The sequence below is a fragment of the Natrix helvetica genome (assembly GCF_964273705.1).
Source record: "Natrix helvetica genome assembly, chromosome: 1".
Lineage (NCBI taxonomy): Eukaryota > Metazoa > Chordata > Lepidosauria > Squamata > Natricidae > Natrix > Natrix helvetica.
In genome coordinates, this window is record NC_138548.1 from 18,106,899 (window position 1) to 18,131,363 (window position 24,465).

Below are 24,465 nucleotides of genomic sequence, written 5' to 3' on the forward strand. Positions count from 1 at the left end.
AGAGAGGTGTCCAAATAACCGGGTTTTATGCTATATAGGACTTTGTATGTCGCAACAGGCACTCTGAATTGAATCCAGAAGTTTATGGGGAACCAGTGCAGCTGAACCAATGCAGCGGAGTAAACCGTTGTGCTGATTGAGGTGCGCATAACTGCACACGCTGCGACATTCTGTACCAGTTGCAGCTTCTGGAAGCTCTTCAAGGGCAACCCCATGTGGAGCATATGATAGTAATCCAATCGAGAGATGACCAAGGTGTGAACAGAGCCATCTGGTCCAGGAATGGGCACAACTGGCACATAAGAAGGAGTAGGTCACAGCTGTCACCTGCTCTTCAAGCAGGACCATGAGCCCAGGTAGGTCTGTTTGGGGCAGGGTCACCCCCATCCAGACCCAAAGGTGGTAGGTTCCTGGAACCAGCGGATCCCAAAATCCAATGCCATTCGGTCTTTCTAGTTGAGCCAAAGTCTATTGTTCCCATTCAGATTTATTGTTCCAGACCTCAGAGAACAGGGAAAGACTCCAACAACGTTACTTAATTTGCTAAGGATAGAGATATATCTCCACTGGGTATCATAAACACAGTGATGATATCTCCAGCAGATGACCTCATGCAGCAGTTTTGTGTAGCTATTAAATGATATTGGGGAGAATATCAAATCCTGCAGAACCTCACAAAGCAGGGACTGAAGACCGGGAGGGCGGCACTTGCTCCTTATCAACACTGCCTGGAACTGACCCTAGAGCAGCGGTTCTCAAATAGTGGGGTGTGCCCCCCTGGGGGGGCGCGAGGCTCCGTAAAGGGGGGCGCGAAGGCTCCCTTTCCATCTGGGTGCAACGGCGGCGAAGGCGTGGGCGAGGCATAATATATCCCGCCTGGAAGTGGCAGCACTTCGGACTGTGGATTTTCATTGGAGCCGCGGGCTGGAGCTGTGCAAGAAGCCTGCTCGGGCGGGGGTGGGAGGGAGGGAAGCATGGGACCGCCCGTCTTCGCGCCTCGTACCGGGATGCTGCCAAGGGCCTGGCAGAATATATCCCGGCTGGAAGAAGCAGGACAACAGCCGCCGCTACCAGGGGCGAAGGGGTGGCGATGGCGAGGACGGGCTGTCCCAGGCTTCCCTCCCTTTCCCCCCCCCCCCCAGCCCAAGCAGACTTTTTGCACAGCTCCAGCCCGCGGCTCTGATGAGTCTCTGAGCAGTCCCCAGCGCTGCCACTTCAAGCCGGGAAGCGCAACAGCCGCTGTTGGGGAAGGGACAAAGGCGGCGGTCGCCCGATCTTGCCACCGCCACCCCTTCGCCCCTCGTAACGGCGACTGTTGTGCTGCTGCTTCCAGCTGGGATGCTGGAGGAGCTGCTGGCAGGGAGGGAGGGAAGAAGGGGAGGAGGGCAGAAGGGAGGTGGAAGGAAGGAAAGAAAAGCAGACACACCGGAGGGAAAGAGGAAAGAAGGCAAGCAGGCAGGAAGGAGGCAGAAGGAAGGAGGGAAGAATGGAACTGGAAGGGAGGCAGGGAAGGAGGGAGGGAGAAAGGAAGGATAGGAGGATAGGGAAAGAGGAAAGAAGGCAGGCAGGCAGAAGGGAGGGAGGTGCAAGGAAGGAAGAAAGCATAGATAAGCAGGAGGGAAAGAAGGCAGGCAGGCAGGGGGAAAGAGGAAGGAGGGAACTGGAAGGGAGGCAGGAAGGAAGGGAAGGAGGAAGGGAGGGTGGAAGGAAGGATAGACAAGTAAGAGGGAAAGAGGAAAGAAAGCATGTGACTACGGTGGGAGACGAGGAAAGACCGGTGTGCTATGTTATGCAGAGGTGTACTTATAACAATTTTATAGACAAATGATACTATTTACAGTCGCGCGGGGAGGGGGGCGCGAAATGTTTTCTTCTTCCTAGGGGGGGCATGACAGAAAATAATTGAGAAGCACTGCCCTAGAGGAAGGAGGAGAACCAACACAAGACAGTGTTGTCCCCCAGGGGCCCCAGCACAAGACACTCTCAACACCTACTTCTGGAACCAGAGCAGGAGATACCGTGGTTGATGATGTTGAAGGCGATCAAAAGGTCAAGAGCAGCAAGGATGGCTGCACGGCCCCCATACTCACCAAGTAAAGGACTCTGTAGGAATGCCCAGTTAGCTTTGCAACCTGAGTCAAGGACGGGTACTTCCAAACGAGGATCTGGTTCTGTGAGTATCCATGGGTGCTCACCTACGGAGAGAACACTCTTCAGCTCTTAGTCCCAAACAAAAGGCAAGCACAGAGGCTGAGGAAGGGGGTCCCAATTCTAATTTGACCCTTAAGGTTGCTGATGGTAACCTCTAAGTAGGTTTTCCATAGAAATCCTTATCAGTTAAGGTGGTTAAGAAGTATGAATTGACTCGTCGTTGCTGTTTGGTGGCCAAGTCATGCCCCACTCTCTGCAAACCAGCAACCTCCCCCACCCCCCGGTCCTTCACTGTCTCCCCAAACCCATGTTCACTATGCCAATGACACTATCTCCATTCTATGCTGTCCCCTTCTCTTTTTGCCTTGAATTGTTTCAGCCAAGGAATTATTTGGTCTGTTTCATGATGGGAGAGAGATCAAGAGATAGAAAACATGCCTTACAAGCTGCTGAAGGAAAAGTTTATACAAGCGGTAGGAACCAAAATAAGAGCAAAAAACAGTGTTTTTATTCATCTCCATTTTTAGTTCAGAATCCTCCTAATTATGTCACTTCTCCCATAAACTGATGCCTCATTCACAATAGCTCCGCAAGGCAGCTTGGAATGAGAGAGCAGTGTTCATGTTTTTGTAAAATGTGTAAACTTTGCCCTCAGCCCACTAAGAGCAGCCAAGGGCCCCCGGCTGCTTTTGAAGAGACAAAAAGCCCTACTCTAGGCAAAATAATTGCTATTCTAGCATCCAGCATCTTCTGCATTGGTGACAGCTAAAGAAAAGAATAGCATATTTTATTTGGTCAATTGTGATTAGACACACAAGGAATTTGTCTCTGATGTAGAAGCTCTTAGTGTATTATACAATACAATACAACAGAATAGTAGAGTTGGAAGGGACCTTGGAGGCCTTCTAGTCCAACCCCCTGCCTAGGCAGGAAACCCTATACCGTTTCAGACAAATGGCTATCCAACATCTTTTTAAAGACTTCCAGTGTTGGGGCATTCACAACTTCTGGAGACAAGCAGTTCCACTGATTAATTGTTCTAACTGTCAGGAAGTTTCTCCTCCGTTCTAAGTTGCTTCTCTCCTTGATTAGTTTCCACCCATTGCTTCTTGTTCTACCCTCAGGTGCCTTGGAGAACAGTTTGACTCCCTCTTCTTTGTGGCAACCCCTGAGATATTGGAACACTGCTATCATGTCTCCCCTAGTCCTTCTTTCTCTTAAGCTAAACATACCCAGTTCCTGCAACCGTTTTTCATATGTTTCAGTCTCCAGTCCCCTAATCATCTTTGTTGCTCTTCTCTGCACTCTTTCTAGAGTCTCCACATCTTTTTTACATCGTAGCGACCAGAACTGAATGCAGTATTCCAAGTGTGGCCTTACCAAAGCATTATAAAGTGATATTAACACTTCACGTGATCTTGATTCTATCCTTCTGTTGATGCAGCCTAGGACTGTTTTGGCTTTTTTGGCAGCTGCTGCACACTGCTGGCTCATATTTAAACGGTTGTCCACTAGGACTCCAAGATCCCTTTCACAGTTACTACTAATTATGCGCAAAGCAACAGAATCATCATCATCCCAATAAAAGGTGGTAGTAAAGAAGATAATAATAAGGATACAGTAATACTACAGTCATCCTACAGGCTTAAATATTCATATCGTGTTTCCCCAAAAATAAGATTCTGCCTTATATTAATCTTTGCTTCAAAAGATGCATTAGGGCTTATTTTCTGGTTAGATCAGGAGAGTTAAACTGGCGAACCACGGGCTGGATGCATCACGCGCAGGCCACACCCACCCGTTCCACAAAAAAACATCGCGATATGTCACGTGATGGCTATGTGACGCGGTGAGTTTGACACCCATGAGTTAGATCTTATTTTTTAGGGAAATACGGTACTAAATTCATCCATCTGGCTGACAATCTTAATTAGGGCTTATATACGTACCCTGAAAAATCACGCTAGGGCTTATTTTCTGGTTGGGTCTTATTTTGGGGAAAACACGGTAGACATAAAGCCCACCTGAAGAGAATTATTTCTCAAAGTTTCCAAGTTCAACATGATATTCCCTGTGTCACATTGAATTCTGCTAAAAAAACAATAACCCAGTAGCCAAACGGGGAATCCTTCTCCTATGCCTCAACCAAGGAAGGGAGTCTACTTTGCCCTTCCCATACTGTCCCGTGGTCCTTACCAGTTCGTTGGCATGCTTGGACCAAGCAAGGTTGCACACTTGTGACCCTGTGTCAATGCACTGCAAAGGCTGTCCTGTTAAGGTATTCCAGAAACGTATACAGCGGTCGGCAGTCCCACCTCCTGAAGCCAGGAGCCCGTGCTGATGGGGGGACCAAGCAATAGCTTTGACTGCCGCGAGGTGCTCTGTATACTGCTGGACGGGGCTGAGGCTGGAATGGTTCCAGACAAGGAGCTGGAAAGGAAGGACAGAAGTTTATGAGTATCGTGCTCTCAGAGCAGAGGGACTCTGCCAGCACTTGAGGCAGAGGCTCAAACAAGTTACCACTGGGAGGGAAGAGGAATAGCAACTGGAAAAAAGAACTTTCTCTCATGGCCCAGTTTTGATTACGGCGGTCCACTGAGTTCTAGACTGTATTTTTAAATTGAAAAATCGATACCATCAATAATCGAACAGCTTTAACTGGTTTGTGGATTGAACCGTTCTACTCACTGTTAGAATACAATGACATATTTGGAATTAGGCCTCAAGACCTAAGAGAAATTTGCTATTACTAGACTTTGTTTTGAATTTGAACATTTCTATTCTTGCCTTTCCAAGTTTTTACCTTTTGCACAGCTGTGCATTTTTATTTTAAAAAAATTAAACCATGTACAGGTAGTCCTCGTATTATGATTGTCGTTGAGCCTGGAATTATGGGCATGACAGTCGTTAAATGCCTTTGGATTGTGTCATGTCTTGACTGTGCCTGATTTTACAAGCTTTTTTACAGCAGTCGTTAAGAAAACCCATTTTCACCAATGGGAGGTTTTGGGCGGAAGCTGCCAAAAATAAGCTGAAAATCCTGGTCACATGGGGCACTACAAACGGCTATAAGTGTGAGCCGCTTGCCAAGCATCCAAAATGCGATCGTGTAAATGGTGTGTGTGCGTCCATCACAACCCTTGAAAATGGGTTGTAAATGGCTCTTGAGAGGTCTCTCAGAACTTCAAACAGTAGTGTCTGAAGTTAAGTGTATGTTATATTGCATCCCTCAAAAAGGTCATCAAAGCAAATATCCAATAATAACGATAAACCAGAAATAAACATTAAGAACTGCACGCTATTTTCAGAAAGGAATGGGAAAACATAAAATTAGACCACGCTGGTCACTGCACCTTGTTGTCATTCCCACCAGATGCCAGGAGCTGGTGATCCGTGGACCATTTCAGCCCACACACTTCCTGCCTATGGCCTTGAAGGCGCCGTTCGGACTGCAAGGGAGGCGTCCGGATGTCTCTCTGGAGGATCATCCGGTCCCGACTGCCAGAAGACAGCTGGTCTGCATTCCATGCCAGAGCACCTGGAACAGAGGAGTGTTGTGAAAACCACGAAAGACGGCGTAGTTGGGAAAAATCCTTTATGAAGAGACGTTATGTGTATCGATTCTAGAGCACCTCCTGCCGCTGTTGGTGGCACCTGTGAAAGGTCATGCTCAGAGCCGTTCTAATCACCAGACAAAACATCCATTTGCCAGAGAAAAGTAATGTCAGAAATGGTTGGAATTAACACTATTTTTAAGATAAGAACTACGTTTGGGTTTCCTAAAACAATTCTCTTCCAGTGCAACATCCAGCATATGACGCCAGATTTCGTAATTTCAGCTTTAATAATGAAAGAAAGCTAAAAAACAGAACTGCCCCAAGACTATGAAAGAATTACAGTCTTGAAGGAAAACTGAATATCCCGATTGTTTAAAGCTAAGAAGTGATTAAATTTCGCATATATCACCTCTTCTGAAGCATCTTCCAATAACTAGGGGCTTGTTTATCCAGAAAGCTACTGCTCACCTATTCCAATACTTGTTTTGACTAGGCACAGCAATTCTACAGGTTTCAGGAAGGTTTTTTCCCTCCAATTGCTGCATAAGGAACCCTTTTCTATTTACCGTATTTTTCAGATTATAAGATGCACCGGTGTATAAGATGCATCAAGATTACGAAGAGTTAAAGTAAGAAATAAAATTCCTCCTCCCTGGCCCCCAGAAGCACTTTGCAGACTTCAGCAGGGCTGGGGGAAGGCAAACATGCCTCCGTTTTTGCAAAAAACAGCCCGTTTTATTTACTGTTTTTTGCAGAAACGAGGGCATTTTTGCCTTCCCCCAGTCCTGCTGAAGCCTGCAGAGTGCTGCTGGGGATTGGGAGCAGGCCAAAACGCCTCCGTCTTTGTGAAAAACGGCCTATTTTTTGCAAAAATGGGATGTGGGGGCGGTGTTTCAGGAGGCCAAAAATGGCTGTATTTGGTGTATAAGACACACCAACATTTCCATGCTCTTTTAGGGGGGGAAAGAGTGCGTCTTATACTCTGAAAAATACAGTAGTTACTAGATGTGTTTCTAGCCACTAGATTAATACAACATTAGCTAATTGCTCATGCAGATTGGTATGCAGCACAATATATTATTTTTCTTTTGTTTAAAAAGAATTATGGCTAACCAAAACAAAACAAAATTATGAACAATCTTCCGCATGCTCAACATCCAGATTAAAAATTTATCTAAATCCTTGAAATTTTAGTGTCTTCTAAAAAAGTAAAGAGCATATACCCTATTTATCAAATAGGGTTATTTAATTTATCAAATTAAAAAGCAGCTTAACAATAAAAAGAGCCACAGTGAAAGCATGATTCCCTCTACAGAAAACAGCTAAGTACAAAGCCTTTCAAATCCTAACCTCTCTGAAACAAACCGTTTTCACTTAGCATCTGAAAATTATGGGAGAACTCATGGCAAGCACATCCCAAAACTTGCAGCAACCAGCGATGTCCCATGTCAGGTTACAATATTCTAGCTTTCCAACAGAACATGAAGTAGGGTTACCAAAGAGGGTCTCGGCACGTGGACAGGTTCACAGACAGGTAGAAGATGGCTTATGGAGCATTCAAGTCCCAGATAATTTAACCTAGGATTATGGAAGAATCGGGCTATATCATCCACTGGAATGTTCTCATAATGACCAAGAGTCATCTACAATGCTAAGTACAACAAGAATTCATTACTGAGCAAGGAAAAATTAACATTTGGGATGGGATAGAATGTTCCAATAGGCGACATCAGTCAGTTTTCCTTACCCACTCTGGCCGTGTGACCTTCCAACATTGAGAGTTTCTTTCCTGCTGCAGCATCCCAGATCTGTACAAAACCTTTGTGGGTCCCAACTGCCACCAAATTGCCCTAAGCAGGGGGGGTGAAAAAAGATATCAAACATACGGCTGCAGGAACTATCACTCTCCTGGGAAAACACTACTCCAAAAACTGTCCCAGTTCTACAGCAATGTTGAAGAATGTGTTCTTTCTCTCTAGTTAGGAACTGAACACCTAAACATTTGCTGTTATTTATTTCACAGGCATTTGTATGCAGATTCACTTGCACAAAATTTCTGCAGGACGCTGAATTGCGCTTTTAATGATAAAGGGGCTTTGTATGGTTTTGAAAAATAAGTTGTGTAGGATAACATGTGGTTGTGCAGAGAGAGAGGGAGGGAGGGAGGGGAGAGAGAGAGAGAGAGAGAGGGAGGGAGGGAGGGAGGGAGGGAGGGAGGGAGGAGTGACGTTACCAGGCAACTGGACGGCACCTTGATTGGACCATGTGACTGATTGTTTGGGGAAGGGGGAAAACTTTTACTTTTAATTAGGTGGGAGTGACCACATACTGACCCGTTCTGACCATCCTACAGAGGTAACAGAATCTCCTTCCACAGAGAGGTCACACAGCCGCGTCACCTTAGGGGGGGAAAAGTCAAGAATCAGAAATCTCTGTAAAGGCACTGGGGAGAAAAAAAAAGGGGGGGGGGAATTCATATACTTGGGTTTCAGAAACCTCTCTTGTACTTTTGGCTTCAGAAAGCCAAGCAGTAGGAAAATCCTGTCCTTAACAAAAAAAATGTCAAGCCAGGGGTTTCCAAACGCCCAGCATCTGAAAGAGGCTGGTTTTCAAATTTAAATGTGGTGCATGTTCAGAGCAGGCTACCAGAGCAGAAACCCACAAAGCTAGTCAAAAGCGGGACTTCTTCAAGGGGCCCCAAAGGTGCTTTTTCAGGAGGCAGCTGGATTTTAAAAAAAAACACACCTTTAGGACAAGCAGGACCTGGATGACTGAGAATCTCTACAGACTTTTAGCTATACAATTTGGGATGAACACTCTTTGAATGGGGTGGGAGTAGGAATGGATTTTCAGAGTTTGGGGGGGGGGGAGAGAAATTGCAGACTACAGGAACTGGAAGCATCATTCAGGTGACCCTGAGGAACACAGATAAACCTTCAAGGGCTTCAACGACCCTCTAAAGCAGTGTTTCTCAACCTTGGCAACTTGAAGATGTCCGGACTTCAACTCCCTGGGAGTTGAAGTCCGGACATCTTCAAGTTGCCAAGGTTGAGAAACACTGCTCTAAAGGATGCAGATGACCAGCTGCCTGCAAGGAATATAAATCCTTCCATTCCCCACTGTCCTGTCAGAGCTGAAGAAGCCCCTTGGATGAGAAGTGAAACGTCTTTAAAAGAAAAAAAAACAAGAAAGTCCAGTTGCCTCCTGAAAAAGCACCTTTGGCACAACCGTTACCTGGACGACTGAGAATCTCTCCAGACTTCTTCAAGGGGCGAATAATATTCTGGCTCTCTTATTGGGGGAGATGTCCAAGGGCAGGCATGTAAACTCTTGAATCAAACAACAGGCTTTACCTGGCTAGTGCAAGCACTCCAAAGGTAGACACATGTCCCAAGACCAACACTAAGGACGTTGAGGGATGACCAATCGACTAGGTTCAAGTAGAAGTCATCTTGAAGTTCTGGAGCATCCAAAACTTTGAATGGAATCTTGGATATCTTCCTTGTGGGCTTTCGAGGTGATCGAAGTAATTTTTGACTATAGGAAGGAGGAAGGAAAAAAGAGGAAATTATCCAAGAGAAAGAATATCCATTCTCCCCAGATAGACCCTCGTTTGGTTACCCTCCTCTTACAAATACACACAAACAATAAGATATGTAAATGTCAAAAGAATCTGGCTGTTCTATTATTTCCTGAAGTCATTTCAGGAATTCTAGACCATTTAAATGACCAACTCTCTCCTATTATATCCACCCAGCCCACCAGGATGGGAAGGCAGGGTATGTTGCAGAATCCCGTCTATTAGGGATGTATATTTGGTGGAACCATGAAAAGGGAGAGATGGTGGGACCTTCTCAATGGAATATCATTCCTCCAATGTATGATTAACCCTCCACTGTGTTGCTTTTCCTAAAGGCCCTGGAGACGTGGTTTTGTCAGTGTGCCTAGGGACCACGAATGGAGAATGGTTGATTTGATTATGTTGCTGCTACCACGGGGAAAAGGTCTGGGTTTTTATGTTGTGGAATGTTTAATGCCTGGAGTCACCTGGACAGCCATATAAATAACCATCAGCGGCTATTAGAGTTACATTCTTCTGGCAGAACTGGAAACAGCAAGGAAGTTGGGTGATGGCATTGCCCTTCTTCCCTATTTAGGGCTTTTCATATTTTGAGTAATAAGTGCTAGGCATATTAATTTTTGTTTAATCCAGCACTGCTCTTCTTGTATTCTGAAAAAGATATTTCTTTTATATTCTTTCCCTATATGCTAAACAGCTAGAGATCAAGCAGGGGTTGGTTATTTGAATGCTGGGGATGCTTTCATTGAAAGTTGTGTATTGAGCAATGGTTGAGACCTAATGCTCTAAATCCCACACCTTTCCTCCCTGTTTATTCACACACTGACATTGTTACATGGCTGGCTGGCTGGGGAATTCTGGGAGTTGAAGTCCATACATTTTTATGTTGATATAAGAAGTTAAGAAACACAGCTGTAAAGGGTCGCCCTGTAAAATTCCTAGAAATAATATATTCATTGATTAATGGTCCAGGAAGCAACATTAAAAAAAAGAGAGGACTAGATCAGATTAAACTGTTCTATCAAATGCACCTCACACAGTTTATGTGGTTCAGATGCCAATAGAATAGAATAGAATAGAATAGAATAACAGAGTTGGAAGGGACCTTGGAGATCTTCTAGTCCAACCCCCTGCTCAGGCAGGAAGCCCTATACCATTTCAGTGACATTTCAAGACATATGGAAACTCCTACCCACCCCAAATCCAACACAATTCAAGAAAATTTCCCCTTCCCATTTCTAAAACAAGTGCAAGAGAAAAGCTCAACCACGAGGGAAGGGGATTTGCAGCTTATCTCAAGGGAGCTTTATTCTGGCAGGGGGGCAGAGGTCGACCTCGAGGACGCTCTCTTGTGGGGTGCCACAAGGGTCGGTCCTCTCGCCTCTCCTGTTCAATGCATATATGAAGCCGCTGGCCGAGATCATTCGTGGGTTTGGGGTAGATTGCCATCTGTACGCGGATGACACCCAGCTGTACATCTCTACCCCAAACCACCCCAACGATGCTATCGAAGTGATGTCCCGGTGTCTGGAAGCCGTACGGATCTGGATGGGAAGTAACAGACTCAAGCTCAACCCGTCCAAGACTGAGTGGCTGTGGCTATCGGCGCCCCGGTTCAACCAGCTTACTCCATCACTGGCCATTGGGGGCGAACGTCTGGCCCCCATGGATCGGGTACGCAATTTGGGCGTCCTTCTGGATACCCGGCTGTCCATGGATGACCATGTGCCAGCCGTGGCCAGGGGGGCGTTCCACCAGGTCCGCCTGGTGCGCCAATTGCGTCCCCTATTGGACTGGAGCGCCCTTCGCACAGTCACTCATGCGCTTGTGATGTCCCAGCTAGACTACTGCAACGCTCTCTACATGGGGCTCCCCTTGAGATGCACCCGAAGGCTGCAGCTGGTTCAGAATGCGGCCGCGCGGGCAGTTTTGGGAGTCTTTAGCTACTCCCACGTAACACCTCTCCTGCGCGGGCTACACTGGCTGCCTGTGGCTTTTCGGGTGCGTTTCAAGGTGCTGACCATCATCTTTAAGGCGCTCCATGGCACAGGACCTAGTTATTTGCGGGATCGTATCCTGCCCCATACATCCCTTCGGCCGATTCGCTCACAGAGAGGGACTCCTCCGGGTGCCGTCCACTAGGCTGTGCCAGCGGGTGACGCCTAGGGGAAGGGCCTTCTCTGTGGCAGGCCCGACCCTCTGGAATGACCTTCCCCCCGACATCAGAATGGCTACGGATCTCCGCTCCTTCCGTCAGAAACTTAAAACCCACCTGTTCCAGCTAGCCGGCTTGGCCTAATTCCACCTTTCCCACCTCAGTTTTATTTCTAAATTTTCATGATTGGTTTTATGGTCTGTTTTTAATTTTTATAAATTCGTACAGGGGCTGTTTAATTTGATTTTTAGCTATGTATATGATTGTATGGTTTTTAAATGTATTCCTGTACACCGCCCCGAGTCCCTCCGGGGAGAGGGGGCGGTCTAGAAATCTAATAAATTATTATTAATTATTATTACCACACCCACACTGTATTCCATCCACAATAGCAATAGCCCTTAGACTTATATACCGCTTCACAGTGCTTTACAGCTCTCTCTAAGTGGTTTACAGAGTCAGCCTCTTGCCCCCAACAATCTGGGTCCTCATTTTACCGAACTCGGAAGGATAGAAGGCTGAGTCAACCTTGAGCTGCTCAGAATCAAACTCCTGGAGTGAGCAGTGAGTTAGCCTGCAGTACTGCATTCTGACCACTGCGCCACTACGGCTCTTTTAATAATAAAAACCACAACAAATTTCAATGCAACTTCTAGTTCCCAAACCACGAGGTGGCATTAGTTCCAGGGTGATTATTCTGCATGTATAAATAACCACCATCCCATTTCAAATGGTAGCCAACCTTTTGTTGCTGACAGGGGAGAGGGAGTATGGAGAGACCTCGTTGCCATCATCAGGACTGGAACGTTTTGTGGTGAGGGAATACTACATTAACAAGGAGAAAACAATTGCCCCGAAATTAGCAAACTTGAGTTTTCTGCCAAAAAACAAGCACTTGATTTCACAATCTATTCAGACTTCACAGATGGCACTAAGCTATCATATTTGTTTAATTTTGGCTTAACATGCTCTCTGAACCCCAGCCATTGTCACTATTCAATAAGAACCTGGCTAAGTGCAATATATGTATGAAGTCAGTCTGGCCTTTCTGTCTGCCAAATGCTTGCAAACAGCCTGTTTAGTTCTCTTTGTCTACAGCCTTCCTTCAACAGGCAACAAGATAAGAAACAGAGAGTGACTCAAAGAGTCTGCTCAAACCACATCCTTTTCAGCTGTAATTAAAAAAAACCCTGAAATAGCCTCCCCAGCGTGGCTTATCTTTGCTTGCTTTCAGACAAGCAACATATTAGAAAGACAATAAATAACTTCACACTATTTTATGATCTAATCTTTTCAATTTGTTTCAATATTTTTTTGACCATTATCCCAATGCTTCTTTTGTTGTACTTTAATGTTCTTTTTTAATTTTAGTGGGAGACGATTCGGCAACTTTAACAAGGGTCAGATATTAGAACTATGCAAAGAATTCAAAAAAACTGCTTTATAAACATGTATCACAACTCTGTTCAAGGACAGCTGTTTTGCTCTGGCTAAGTTGCTTCCTGACGTATCTTTTTAAAATGTTTTGCATACTTAAGACACAATATCTGGATACTCATTTCTAAAAATGTGGGAGAATATTACTGCACTAGTGGTATTCCATTAACCATCAGATTAATTTGAGAACAGGAAGCTGAATTAGATGCCCTTTTGGCCTGATACACGTAGCTTTGATTTTTTAAATGACTTTGCATTTAAATTAATAGCTGTACCATGCCACCATGTGATCTAACAATCATAAGTTCTTTGTTTTTAAATAGTTAATGAAATATAACAGATCAATGGTTTTTTACCCATAATGTCTTAACTGGAACATCCAAATCCAGAAACAGTCTAAATTTCAATTGGGCTAAATTTTAAATGGGCCACTTTACAAAACATTATGCTCAGCTAAACAGATTCACACCCTGAGTTTAAATGAATAATACTAATTCCTAAATGAATACTACCTGCTTTTTATTGTAGGTCACCACTTGACTATTCTACAAAAAGGCAATATAACTTTCAGAGGAGAATACCGTGAAAAGGCTCTTCTTCTCAGGCGTGGAGGGCTGCAGCCTCCTGTCCTCAGTCTGTGGATCTTGGACTTTCTCAATCCCAGCTCCAAGGAGTTCATTTTTTAGCAAGGCGGAGTAGGCAAGGCCATCTGCACAAACAAAAACCTTGTCAAGGTGATTGGCCGTTTCTTAAAAAAAATAGGTTAACTGGAAGCAGGTAGCAACGTACAAAAACAAAAAACAAAAACACTTTTTCAAAACATTTTTTGAAAAATAAGAGACATTTTACCAAATATATTAATTAGTAATCAGGAGGTTGGAGACTGAATTTCAAAGTTACCTAAATCTGTCTTATTGGCAATGTAATAAAATTAACAGCTACTATTATTATATTTAATTAACTTACAGAAAAAAGGACATAGAATTTTTTAAAAAAATATATTATTTCCAAAAGATATTAGTGACCAGGCGGTTGGAGACTACATTTCAAAGTTAGTTAAATCTGTCTTATTACAAAGCGCTAATATACTTAATTACAAACATGAGGGATGAGTATAAGGAATGCTGAGATCCTATTAATATTAGTTAAGGATCCCTTATTCTTCCTTAAAGCTTACATTCATTTTGGCAAAAGCTTCAGACTCTGCTAAATATCTTCCATAGGGTTATTATGTAGTGGTCTCCCCCAATGTCTACGGAGATTCTCAGTCATCCAGGTCAAGATGGCAAAGACAAACAGCAAACCAAGGTACTGCAGTCTAGCACAAACCAGCCTACCCCAATCTCTTCAGAGGGCCTAAGGCATGCAAGCAATAGGCAAGATTTGGTCTCTACCTTTGCCATTGTCTGAAGTGGCATCTTTTGCTTTTCTATTTTGACTTGGAGACTTTTCATTTTCCTAAAAATGCAGATAAAACAATTAGCATGCACCCATTTTGAGAATTTCCAAACTTTGCTTTCAAAAGGCAATATAATTGTTGTAAAGCTTTCTAAGCAGCCTCACTGCAGAAGATTCTGAGTCACGTACAGAGGTTCTACTTTGACTACCTGCTTAATTTGGCACTACTTATACTCCCTTATTTCCCTAGATTTAAAAATTGTTCTCCTCTTCAGTGGTTAGACATTTTAGAGGAATATGGAGTTCAAGGAACTCTATTACAGCTCATCTTTTCACCCAGAAATTCTGATATTTTTTTTAAATGCCAATTTTTTTCAAAACACCTCTTCAATAAACATTGCTACTCATTCATTCAGCTTGGGAGTTTTATAACCTGCTTTGCAGCTCCTCTCCTGCAGCCCCACTCTCTGCTTTTAAAGCTTAAATTCAAAGCAAGGCTGCATCAGGGAGGGAGACTATTCAGTTATTCTAAAAGCCGTGATCAACTGGCTCCCATCCCTTTTTCATTCAAACCAGCCTTTTTAAAAATTTTACAGGCTTTCAATACCTATCAAACAATCCCTGCATGTACTGTTTTCCATTGATTTTAGAGTATGTCTTGCTGGTATATATTTATAATCAATTATTAAGAAAATAAACCTTACTTGTGTAAACTGGATATTTTTCAATAACTAAACCCATCTTCAAGCAGTCACTTGAAGTTCCTCAGCATTTTTAAGACCCAAAAGCCTTACATCACAATTCCTGACAATCTGGATTTAAAAAAACCCCAAATTTGACCATCACCTCCCTCTCCAGGTAAGTAGCTCAAATTGTCAGATTGCATTCTAAAAACGTGGAGAGGATTGCCAGCCTGATTAGACATGGTAGGCTGGATGACCTGATTCCTGATAATCTTGGCCATGCTAGTCCTAAAACATATGGTACTTTCCATATGGGTTAAGGTCACAACTTCAATCACTGAACATGTTATCTTCTTTTGGATATCATCAAATGTTTAAGGGAAACCATGACTGTAAAATATATATTTAAAACAAAACAAAACAAAACACACAAATGGAATGACCAACAGGAAGGAAGAAAACATCATGTCAAGTATTTGGGAACATCCGGTCACCCACAAACAGTCAACCAACTAAATGGCCTTTTCTGCAAAGCTCACATTTATTCTATGAAAGCTGATGCTCCAATTTGCTCCAGCTCGGGAAGGAATGAATCTGTCACCATGTTTACTAGGGGAGGAGACGGGTGAATTAGAAGGTGTCAAGGTCCTCCTCATATCAGTAACCTGGAATTTTGAAAGAACGAAAATGGGAGAGAAGAAAAGGTCAGGAAAGCAGCCATTAGAAATCCACAACAAAGACCAGTGACAAAACAGAATACAACTGCATTAAAAGTGAAATTCAGCAATTACAGAAAAATGAGATTCCAGAATCTTTATACAGGTTGTCCTCGACTTACAACAGTTCATTCAGTGACCGTTTAAAGTTACGATGACATTGAAAAAAGTGACTTATGACCGTTTTTCACATTTACAAATGTTGCAGCATCTCCATGACGACAACACGAAGTCTTTCTGGGCAAAGAAGTAACCTTACATATACCTAATTAGAAGTAAAGACCAACGATCAATAAATAAACAAACCCTAGAAGGAATTATATTTCAGCAAGTACAACTGAGCAACATTTGAGTAAAATAATATTATAATCTGAACATCATTAGAAGAGATAAAACAGTAAAGTCTCTCCAATCATGTCACATTAATTAACCTGTGTTTACCAACTTTCTTTACTGTATAAATATTGTGTGTGTGTGTGTGTGTGTGTGTGTGATGTCAAAGCACCTGGCATGCCCAAATATATACTAGTCTCCCTTTATTTATTTATCAGCACAAATGCAACACACACACACACACACACACACCTATATCTATATCTCAGAGTGAAATAAAGGTACCCCATTTATAGCATTTGCTACGATAACGCAAGCTACCCACAGAATTGCAGGAAAGAACAACAAAATCTTCACATTTAAAAGCTATTTCAATGGCACAAAAACATTATTTTTTATCAGTTTGGGCTGTTTTGCATTTTTTAAATTTTCAGAGCCAAAATCTATTATGGAATAAGTACAATAAGTGTGTTAAGCAGGGGAGTACAGAATGTTCTGACTTTAAATAATCACCCATTCCAGCTTAGGAAGGCCACTTCTGAGTACTCTAGATAGGATTCAACCTGTCACTTCCAGAACTGTGATTCTGAGAGTTCTGTAAATCATGGATTGAATCATTTCTGGACATTTAGAACCACTTACAGAGTATTCTGAAAGGATTGGAACAGCTCATTTGGGTCAGGGCATTTGGTGCAGTTTAATGCAATTTCACTTAGCACCACACTAACAATGTAAAATCTTGCAAAATTGTCTCCTTATATTTAGTATATATCTACATTTTTATATTTTCATCACATTGCAGAAAGATAAAAAATAATTTCAATCACCTGTTATCACTAAAATTTTTAAAACAACAACAATATCAACATCAACAACAACATAATAAATAATAATAATAATAAATAATAATAATAAATAATAAATAATAATAATACTGTATTACTGAAAAAAACCACAAAAATATATGAATTTGAATGATTTCCCATATATTTCATTTTCACTCTTTTGTTGCGAATATCAATGTCAATTCCAATATTTGGCTACTAGCACTGCATATAAATATGCATTACATAATTTTAATGAGACCTTTTATATTTCTCCAAAGCAACAGGAACCCATTGAATCTGATAAATTGAATATTTGAAAATACACAAGTTTCTTCTAATATGAGTTCAAATTACTTCTGTTGCCTCTTTCATCACTTTCCTTAGCACATACCCACACTCGGTTTCCCCAGAACTTTACATAGTCTCTCAAAATAGGGATTCAACCCTGAGAGATCCTGAAGTTTCTGAACTCTTAAGAAGTCACCAAATTATTACTTTACAGTTAAAGGTAAAGGTTTCCCTTGCACATATGTGCTAGTTGTTCCTGACTCTAGGAGGCGGTGCTCAATTCCATTTCAAAGCCAAAGAGCAAGCGCTGTCTGAAAATGTCTCCGTGGTCATGTGGCCGGCATGACTAAATGCCGAAGGCCCACGGAACACTGTTACCTTCCCACCAAAGGTGGTTCCTATTTTTCTACTTGCATTTTATATGCTTTTGAACTGCTAGGTTGACAGAAGCTGAGACAAGTAACAGGAGCTCACTCCGTTATGCAGCGCTAGGGATTTGAACCGCTGAACTGCCGACCTTCTGATCAACAAGCTCAGCATCTTAGCCGCTGAGCCAGCGTGTCCCTTTACTTAGGGTTGAATTAAAATTGAAAGGTCGTTTCAATTTTAATTAAGTTTAAATTAAATGTAGTTTTCTACCATTCCGTTTTTGAAGTACACCCCTCTCTAAGATACACTTTATGATTGCAAATAGAAGAATGCAAAACTAGGTAATCATTTGTAACTTAATCATGTAAACAACCCAGCATGTGTTTGCTCATTATCTCTTGCACAACATGAAGCATTTTTAGAGATGTATGCCACAATAGAATAATTTTATTTCTTGTACCATATACAGGAAAATTTTAAACGCTTAATAATATTTACGGAAGGCATCATGTTTTCATTCTGGATGTTGATCTGACGGAGAAGGCGCCTTTCATAGTCTTGATCCATGATGGACAGGTGCAGGATAGTGGGGGGAAAGAGCCAAGGTGTTTTACAATAGTCTCACACAATTTTTTTCTGCATGGAGTCCAGGAAGTGACCAAGAGGCTACAAAGAAAAAGGCAGAACCATCAAACTCCAAGCAGTTGAAATGTTAACCCCATCATCTGTTATAATTGTGAGTTCTAATTCCTATTTTAGTATTAGATGACACCTATTTTCACTTAATTACAATGGATTTACCCACTGGGCAAATTGCTCATTTATAGACATGATCAAGTCTGGATCATCCTATGTAGAAATTAAAAAATGTTTTCTCCAGCCTAAAGCAAAAACGTTGTGTAGCCAAAGTCTTATGTGTTAAAATCAGGCTGACTGGCATCGTTCTTTTATTAGTTGAGGGGATTGGCTGGGATTAAGAATTCATTGTTCTCCATACAATTAAACGTATCAACTTTTAATTTAAACAATCACACATTTCTTCTATGAGATCTCCATTCGCCTGATTTATTATAGACAGTAAACTCTTCAGTGCTCACCTGTTTACATGTGGTAAAGCATCATAGATAATGATAGTACTACAGAAAGGCAAACAATTCAAAATTTCCTCACTGCTATTCAAATTAGAAAGCTGGGTCTTAAAAAACCTTGAGAACCAAAGCTTACAAAGTTTTTACCAAACTCTGCAATGTTTCTCTACAAAGCAGTGACAGATACACTCAAGATCCTTCAATGAATGTGCATACCTACCTACCAATGAAACCTTACATTACCCAAAGCCAGTTTTGACTATGAGGAATGCATAACCGACATTTTGTTTGAGCACTATTAAAAAAACTTTAAAAAACATGTTTTAATGTGATAAAATAACATTAAAAACATTAATCCAATACTTGTGGCATAAGAAAATGAAGCATAAATTTCATATATGTGTTTGAAATGTGAAAAGCCGTAAATATGTGTATTCTCCTTTTTCCTCATCTAAAATACTAGACATTTGTGAAAGTCATAGAAAATATTTTTATTTTTTAGTTTCCATATTAAAAATATGTACAACATAAAATGTATTTCTGCACCCGAGAGAGCTGCAACACAAGGTCTTCCTTGCTCCTCTGAATGAGCTATGATCTTGTATGTTGATGAACTTTGATGAACTTTTCATTTCAATCTGTCTCTCCTGCCTGGCTAATCTGATACACAGCTTGAAGTTATCTATTAACTCCATCAACCAGCAAGTGGCTTCCACGTAAATTTATTCAAGACTTTCTCTAAATTCCACAAATATGCCAATTCTAGACATGTAAGCCTTAGGCATGAAAGCCACCTGGGTGACTTTGGGCCACTGTCTTCAGACCAACCCACCACACAGATTTGTTATGGGGAAAATAGAGCGCAGAAGTATCTATATTTGTCACCCTGAATCGGCTAAAATATATAAAAAGTGGGATAAAAATATTATATACATAACAGTGTGACATCATAGTTGCCAGTTCTTTAGCTGGTATTGGCCTTCATACAGAGTTCTTCCCAAAATAGAATCTAGGATGTAATATATTATCAAAGTGTATGTGCCGATCCAAAAAAAGTGCCCTTTTGTGATTGATAGATGGAAATGTTGGCAATGCAGAGATTTTGTAAGTGCTGTCAAGATTTTTGGGTATGGCACCAGTGTGCCAACAAGCACTGTAATTATTATTATACAATTGTATCACAGCGGCCAGTTGTTTCGCCGGATTTGGCATTGATTACTAGTCGGGCCCCACCCAGGGGCCTAGGACGTCGTAATGTATTTTCGTAGTATACGCGCGGATCCAAGCAGTGCAGCTTTTTGCATTTGACTGATGGTGATTTTGTCAAGTTTTAACTGTTTTAAATGTAATTCCAGTGCTTTTGGAATAGCACCCAGTGTGCCGATTACCACTGGAATTACCACTGCTTTGTGCCATAATCGTTGAATTTCAATTTTTAGGTCCTTGTATTTCACAATTTTTTCATGTTCCTTCTCGTCGACCCTGCTATCACCTGGTATTGTGATGTCTATGATTGTAACCTTATTTTTCTCAACCAGTGTGATGTCTGGTGTGTTATGCACCAGTATTTTGTCCATTTGTATACGAAAATCCCATAGGATCTTGACCATCTGATTTTCGGTTATTATTATTATTGTTATTGTTGTTGTTGTTGTTAATCTTTGGTGAGATTCACAGCCTTTGGGGCTGGTTGGTAGCTCAACAGCTCAAGTCCTAACTAAGGACCTAGGAACTGTTAAGATAACGTCGGAGGATATAAGTTGTTCCAAGTAGGGTGGTTTTTGGTAGAGTCAGAATGTTCAAGTCAGGTAAATTTAGAATTTTCAAATAGCGAGGTAGCCTTTTAGGTATTGCTCCAAGGGCTCCAATTACAATTGGGACAACACATGATTTCTTTTTCCACAGTCGCTCAACCTCAATTTGCAAGTCCTGGTATTTTGTGATTTTTTCTTGCTGTTTATCTTAAATTCGTGCATCACCAGGTATTGCAATGTCAATGAACCATACTTTTTTCTTTTCAATTATTGTTATGTCAGGTGTGTTGTAGGCCAAGTGTCTGTCAGTCTGGATTCTGAAGTCCCACAAGATCTTGACTTTCTCATTCTCTAAAACCTTCTCAACCCAGTGGTTTTTGCTATACTCAAATCCAAACTTTTGGCACAATTTCCAGTGAATAATCTTAGCAATGCGGTCATGGCGTTGTAGGTAGTCAGTTTGTGAAATTTTGCTGCACCCACTGATCAAGTGATCGACTGTCTCATCTTTCTCATTACAGAGGCGACATTTGCTGTTGGTGGCAACATGTTGAATTTTGAATTATTATTATTATTATTATTGCTATTATCTTACCTGACATGTTAAATTAGCAACATCTGTTGTCCTCAAAGGGTGTTGCACTAACATTCCTAACAGGTAATATTTACCTGATAGAAATAGTTCTGGGCAATGATAATATGAAAAGCCAAAATAAATTACAACTATATATTTTACATTCTCACAGCAGTGAAAAAAATGCATGTTGTGCATCTTCTCTATATTTTTTCCTGATGAAAAAAGAAAAGAACGGGCATTTTCATCCTAAGGCTTCAAAATTAAAAAACAAAACCACACATATATCCAGTCAATCCTAATCATCATCATCATCCATCAAGTCCACCCTTGTTTAAAGCCCTCAAGCTTCTTTTACAGCACCCAATTCCCAACTTCTTCAGTTGACCCAATGCCTCCCCATCCCCTCTAGCCAGCCGATCGGGTTCAAACCCGAGTCCGATGAAATTAAGACATTATGCAAATTCACAAGTGGGCAGTGTTAAACTAATACAGGTAAATATAATTCCTCTCCCAGGTTTCCTTTCGTCCAGTGATTAGTCTAGGCTATACATGGAGTGGGAGGGAGCTGCGCTTAGCATCTATCAATGGACTAAAGGATGGAGATAACCAGCATTTGGGAATTAACCTCCAGCCTCCCGTGAGGAACCCTCCCCGCTGCAAATCGCTTTTATTACGGAGAACAAGGGATGCTCCAGAAGAGGCCTGTAGGGGAGTGGGGGGTCCCCCGAGCTGCCTCCCTCTCCTCCATATTCATCCTCCGCCTTAAATGCCTGTCAGCCTGAACGCTCCCGTAACAAGACAGGCAGCCCTCCCACCGCATCCCAGCCCAGGCAGCCCCCCGTCCCAACATCACACGGGGATGCCACAGAGCCTTTCTCCAGAAGCCCCGCGCCCACTTTTCACCGGGGCGCAAAAGGAGGAAAGAAGGGACCCGCAGTTAAGGAAATATAAACCCTCCTTCCTCTCACCTGCCCTCAGCGAGAGCCATCCAATATGGCGCCGATCCGACACTCTTGCCCTCCCCTTTTCCCCGCCCACTCTTCCTTCCTCATCACCGGCGCGCAAGGCGTCACGGGAAGAGAAGTCCACTGCCCCGCTCCAATCCGCCGCCTCCATGTCGGCCTCGCTCGCTGATTCGTCCCGTTCGAATGAATACAACTCCGAGGGGAGCGTAGCCCTAGCAACGGTCCCGGGGCGAGCCAGCTTTGCGCGAGATAACCGAAGCACAGAAGTACGGGAGGAGCTGCAAATTGAGCCGCGAAACTGGCTTTTGCCCTTCTTCCTCTATGTAGAAATCCGATGAACAATAAAAAAATTTTTTTAAAAAAAATGGAAGAAAGATAGGAGGGGAATTCCTAACAGTGGGATGGTTTTTAAAATAAATGGAGAGGGACAAGAGGCTCTGAAAATGTGTCGATTGCCGGAGTCCCGAAAAATCATCAAACAAAAATAGAACGAAATTGGAGAGAATCTGATGTTGCAGTAAATAACAGGTCTTTGAATCGCCCTTCTTTAAAAACTCCTGGATGCTTGCCTGTTTCGCAGTCTTATTTGACCGCAAGAACTGGAAGGAGAAAATGGAGAAGAGGAAATTGGGGGGTGACAGGTGTGAAAATATTTTTAATGTTGACCATTAAGCCTCTGGATAGGTGCAGGCTCAGCCATTGACAAGTTTATTAATAAGGCATGACCTGTATAGTGGATGGTATTTTACAAACTATGAAGTGCAATTCCCTACCGAAAGGATAAGATAAAAAAAGCAATAACTACTATAAAGAACATAAAAAATACAATATAATATGCCATAAGGAGACAGACTAACCCTGGGTAGAACAGCCATGAAGGTCTTGAAAAGGATAATCAGCCTAAAATTCCAGGTAAGACGATGCTGGATGTGTCTATACCTACAAAAGATCAGAATGGTGCAAGCCATGGTATTCCCTGCGATGCTTTATTAGAATTATTGGATTTTAAAATGCAGGATAGAAAAAATATTGATGCTTTTGTTCATTAATGTTGCAGGAGACCCTGAACGTATTGTGTACAACCAAGAAAAACTGATGGGTCATTGAATAAATCAATCTAGAGATCTCATTTTGAGGCAGAAATGGCCAGGCCAAAATATTCTACTCGTTGGAAAAGGCTGTAGTGTTGGGAAAAGTGGAAAGAAAAGTGAAGAGGATCACAGCATGGGGCAGTGATGGCGAACCTTTTTCATCTCAGGTGCCAAAAGCGTGCGTGCGTGCTATTGTGCTCACATGCCCACCCCCATAATTTAGTGACACACACGTTGCCCTGCACATGTGCGCACAGTTTTCTTAGAGCCTGGGGAGGGTGAAAACGGCACTCCCCCCCCTGGCTGGAAATTCCGACTTCCAGTGCGCCAGGTAGGTCCGTTTTTCACCCTCCCCAGGCTCCCAAGGCTTTCTAGGAGCCTGGGGAGGGTGAAAACGGCCTCCCCCTGGAGGCCAGAAATGGCCCATTTTTCAATTTCTGGTGGGCCCGGTAGGTTCATTTTTCGCCCTCCCCAGGCTCCAGAGACTTTCTAGATTAGGGAATGGACTTCCGTATTGCCTGTTGGGTTGTTTTTCTCCCTCCGGAGGCAACCGGAGGGCGAAAAACAGCCCAACACACAAACTAGAAGTCCATTTCTGAACTTCTGGGTTGCGTGTTGGGCGGTTTTTTGCCCCCGAGGCTTCAGGAAGCTTTCTTGAAGCCTCCAAAGGGGGAAAAACTGCCCAACGCACAAACCAGAAGTCTGTTTTTGAACTTCCAGTTTGCGCTTTGGGCAGTTTTTTGCCCTCTGGAGGCTTCAGGGAAGTTTCCAGAGGGTGAAAAACAGCCGAAAAGCAAGGCTGAAAATCAGCTGGTCAGCGTGCGCATGCGTGCTGGAGCTCAAGGCAATGCCTCATGTGCCCTCAGAAATGGCTCTACCTGCCAACTGTGGTATGTGTGCCATAGGTTTGCCATCCCAGGCCTGCGGAATGGTTTAGTTACAATGGTGATGGGAGCATTGTTGGGAGGCCTGAAAGAGTGGGTTAGGGAGGAAATCATGGAGGAAATCTATTGATGTCACTAGGAGTTGAAAACATTCTGTACTTGATTGTACAAAATCAATCAATCATAAGGAGATAACTGTGAAGGGAGGAGTTGAGACAGAGTAAACAACGAAAGAATGTTTATTTGAATCATGTATTAAGTAGGCATATTTGCTTATTACATATTTGTTTTTAGTATACTCTCTTGGACATACATTGTACTGTTTTGCAACCAAGCTATTGCAACATTAATCTGGGAATAAATCCCACTGAACACTAGAATCTTTATTTCTCAATAAATCCACTAGAAGTGGTTGCAGGCAAAACTATTCTTGTTGAAGTTGGTCACATATTTTTCATCTTCGTTGTTTCAGTTGGAACTGGAAAATAATGCCATGAGAGGAGAAAGATAGGGAGGGGAGAGGTTGAGAAGATATCTAGGTAAATTATAAATTGGTTAGATTAATATTTTTTTTCTGGGGCCACTGTTGTTAAATAAATGGCCTTGATATTC

General features: G+C 42.5%; 1 protein-coding gene and 1 long non-coding RNA gene across 4 annotated transcripts in view; both read right to left on the reverse strand.

Moving 5' to 3' along the window:
* FZR1 (fizzy and cell division cycle 20 related 1) overlaps positions 1–21,963 on the reverse strand; it is a 29,925-nt gene extending 7,962 nt beyond the window's left edge. The window contains exons 1-12 of one of the 3 annotated variants that reach the window (XM_081959377.1): positions 21,882–21,963; positions 17,993–18,160; positions 15,501–15,626; positions 14,275–14,338; positions 13,462–13,589; positions 12,186–12,268; positions 9,062–9,245; positions 8,042–8,107; positions 7,456–7,558; positions 5,505–5,689; positions 4,348–4,581; positions 2,091–2,195 (exon numbers count right to left, since the gene is read on the reverse strand). In XM_081959377.1, the coding sequence (XP_081815503.1) occupies positions 2,091–2,195; positions 4,348–4,581; positions 5,505–5,689; positions 7,456–7,558; positions 8,042–8,107; positions 9,062–9,245; positions 12,186–12,268; positions 13,462–13,589; positions 14,275–14,338; positions 15,501–15,626; positions 17,993–18,061 (1,347 nt within the window). In that variant the 5' untranslated portion in view covers positions 18,062–18,160; positions 21,882–21,963. Of the gene's footprint in view, positions 1–2,090; positions 2,196–4,347; positions 4,582–5,504; positions 5,690–7,455; positions 7,559–8,041; positions 8,108–9,061; positions 9,246–12,185; positions 12,269–13,461; positions 13,590–14,274; positions 14,339–15,500; positions 15,627–15,799; positions 15,943–17,992; positions 18,161–20,931; positions 21,121–21,881 lie in introns of those variants that run through there. The other 2 variants (XM_081959378.1, XM_081959379.1) reach the window with 2 other exon arrangements.
* The window catches only part of LOC309396006, a 148,553-nt gene that overhangs the window by 7,962 nt on the left and 116,126 nt on the right, over positions 1–24,465 (reverse strand). The gene's annotated exons all lie outside the window — the stretch shown is intronic.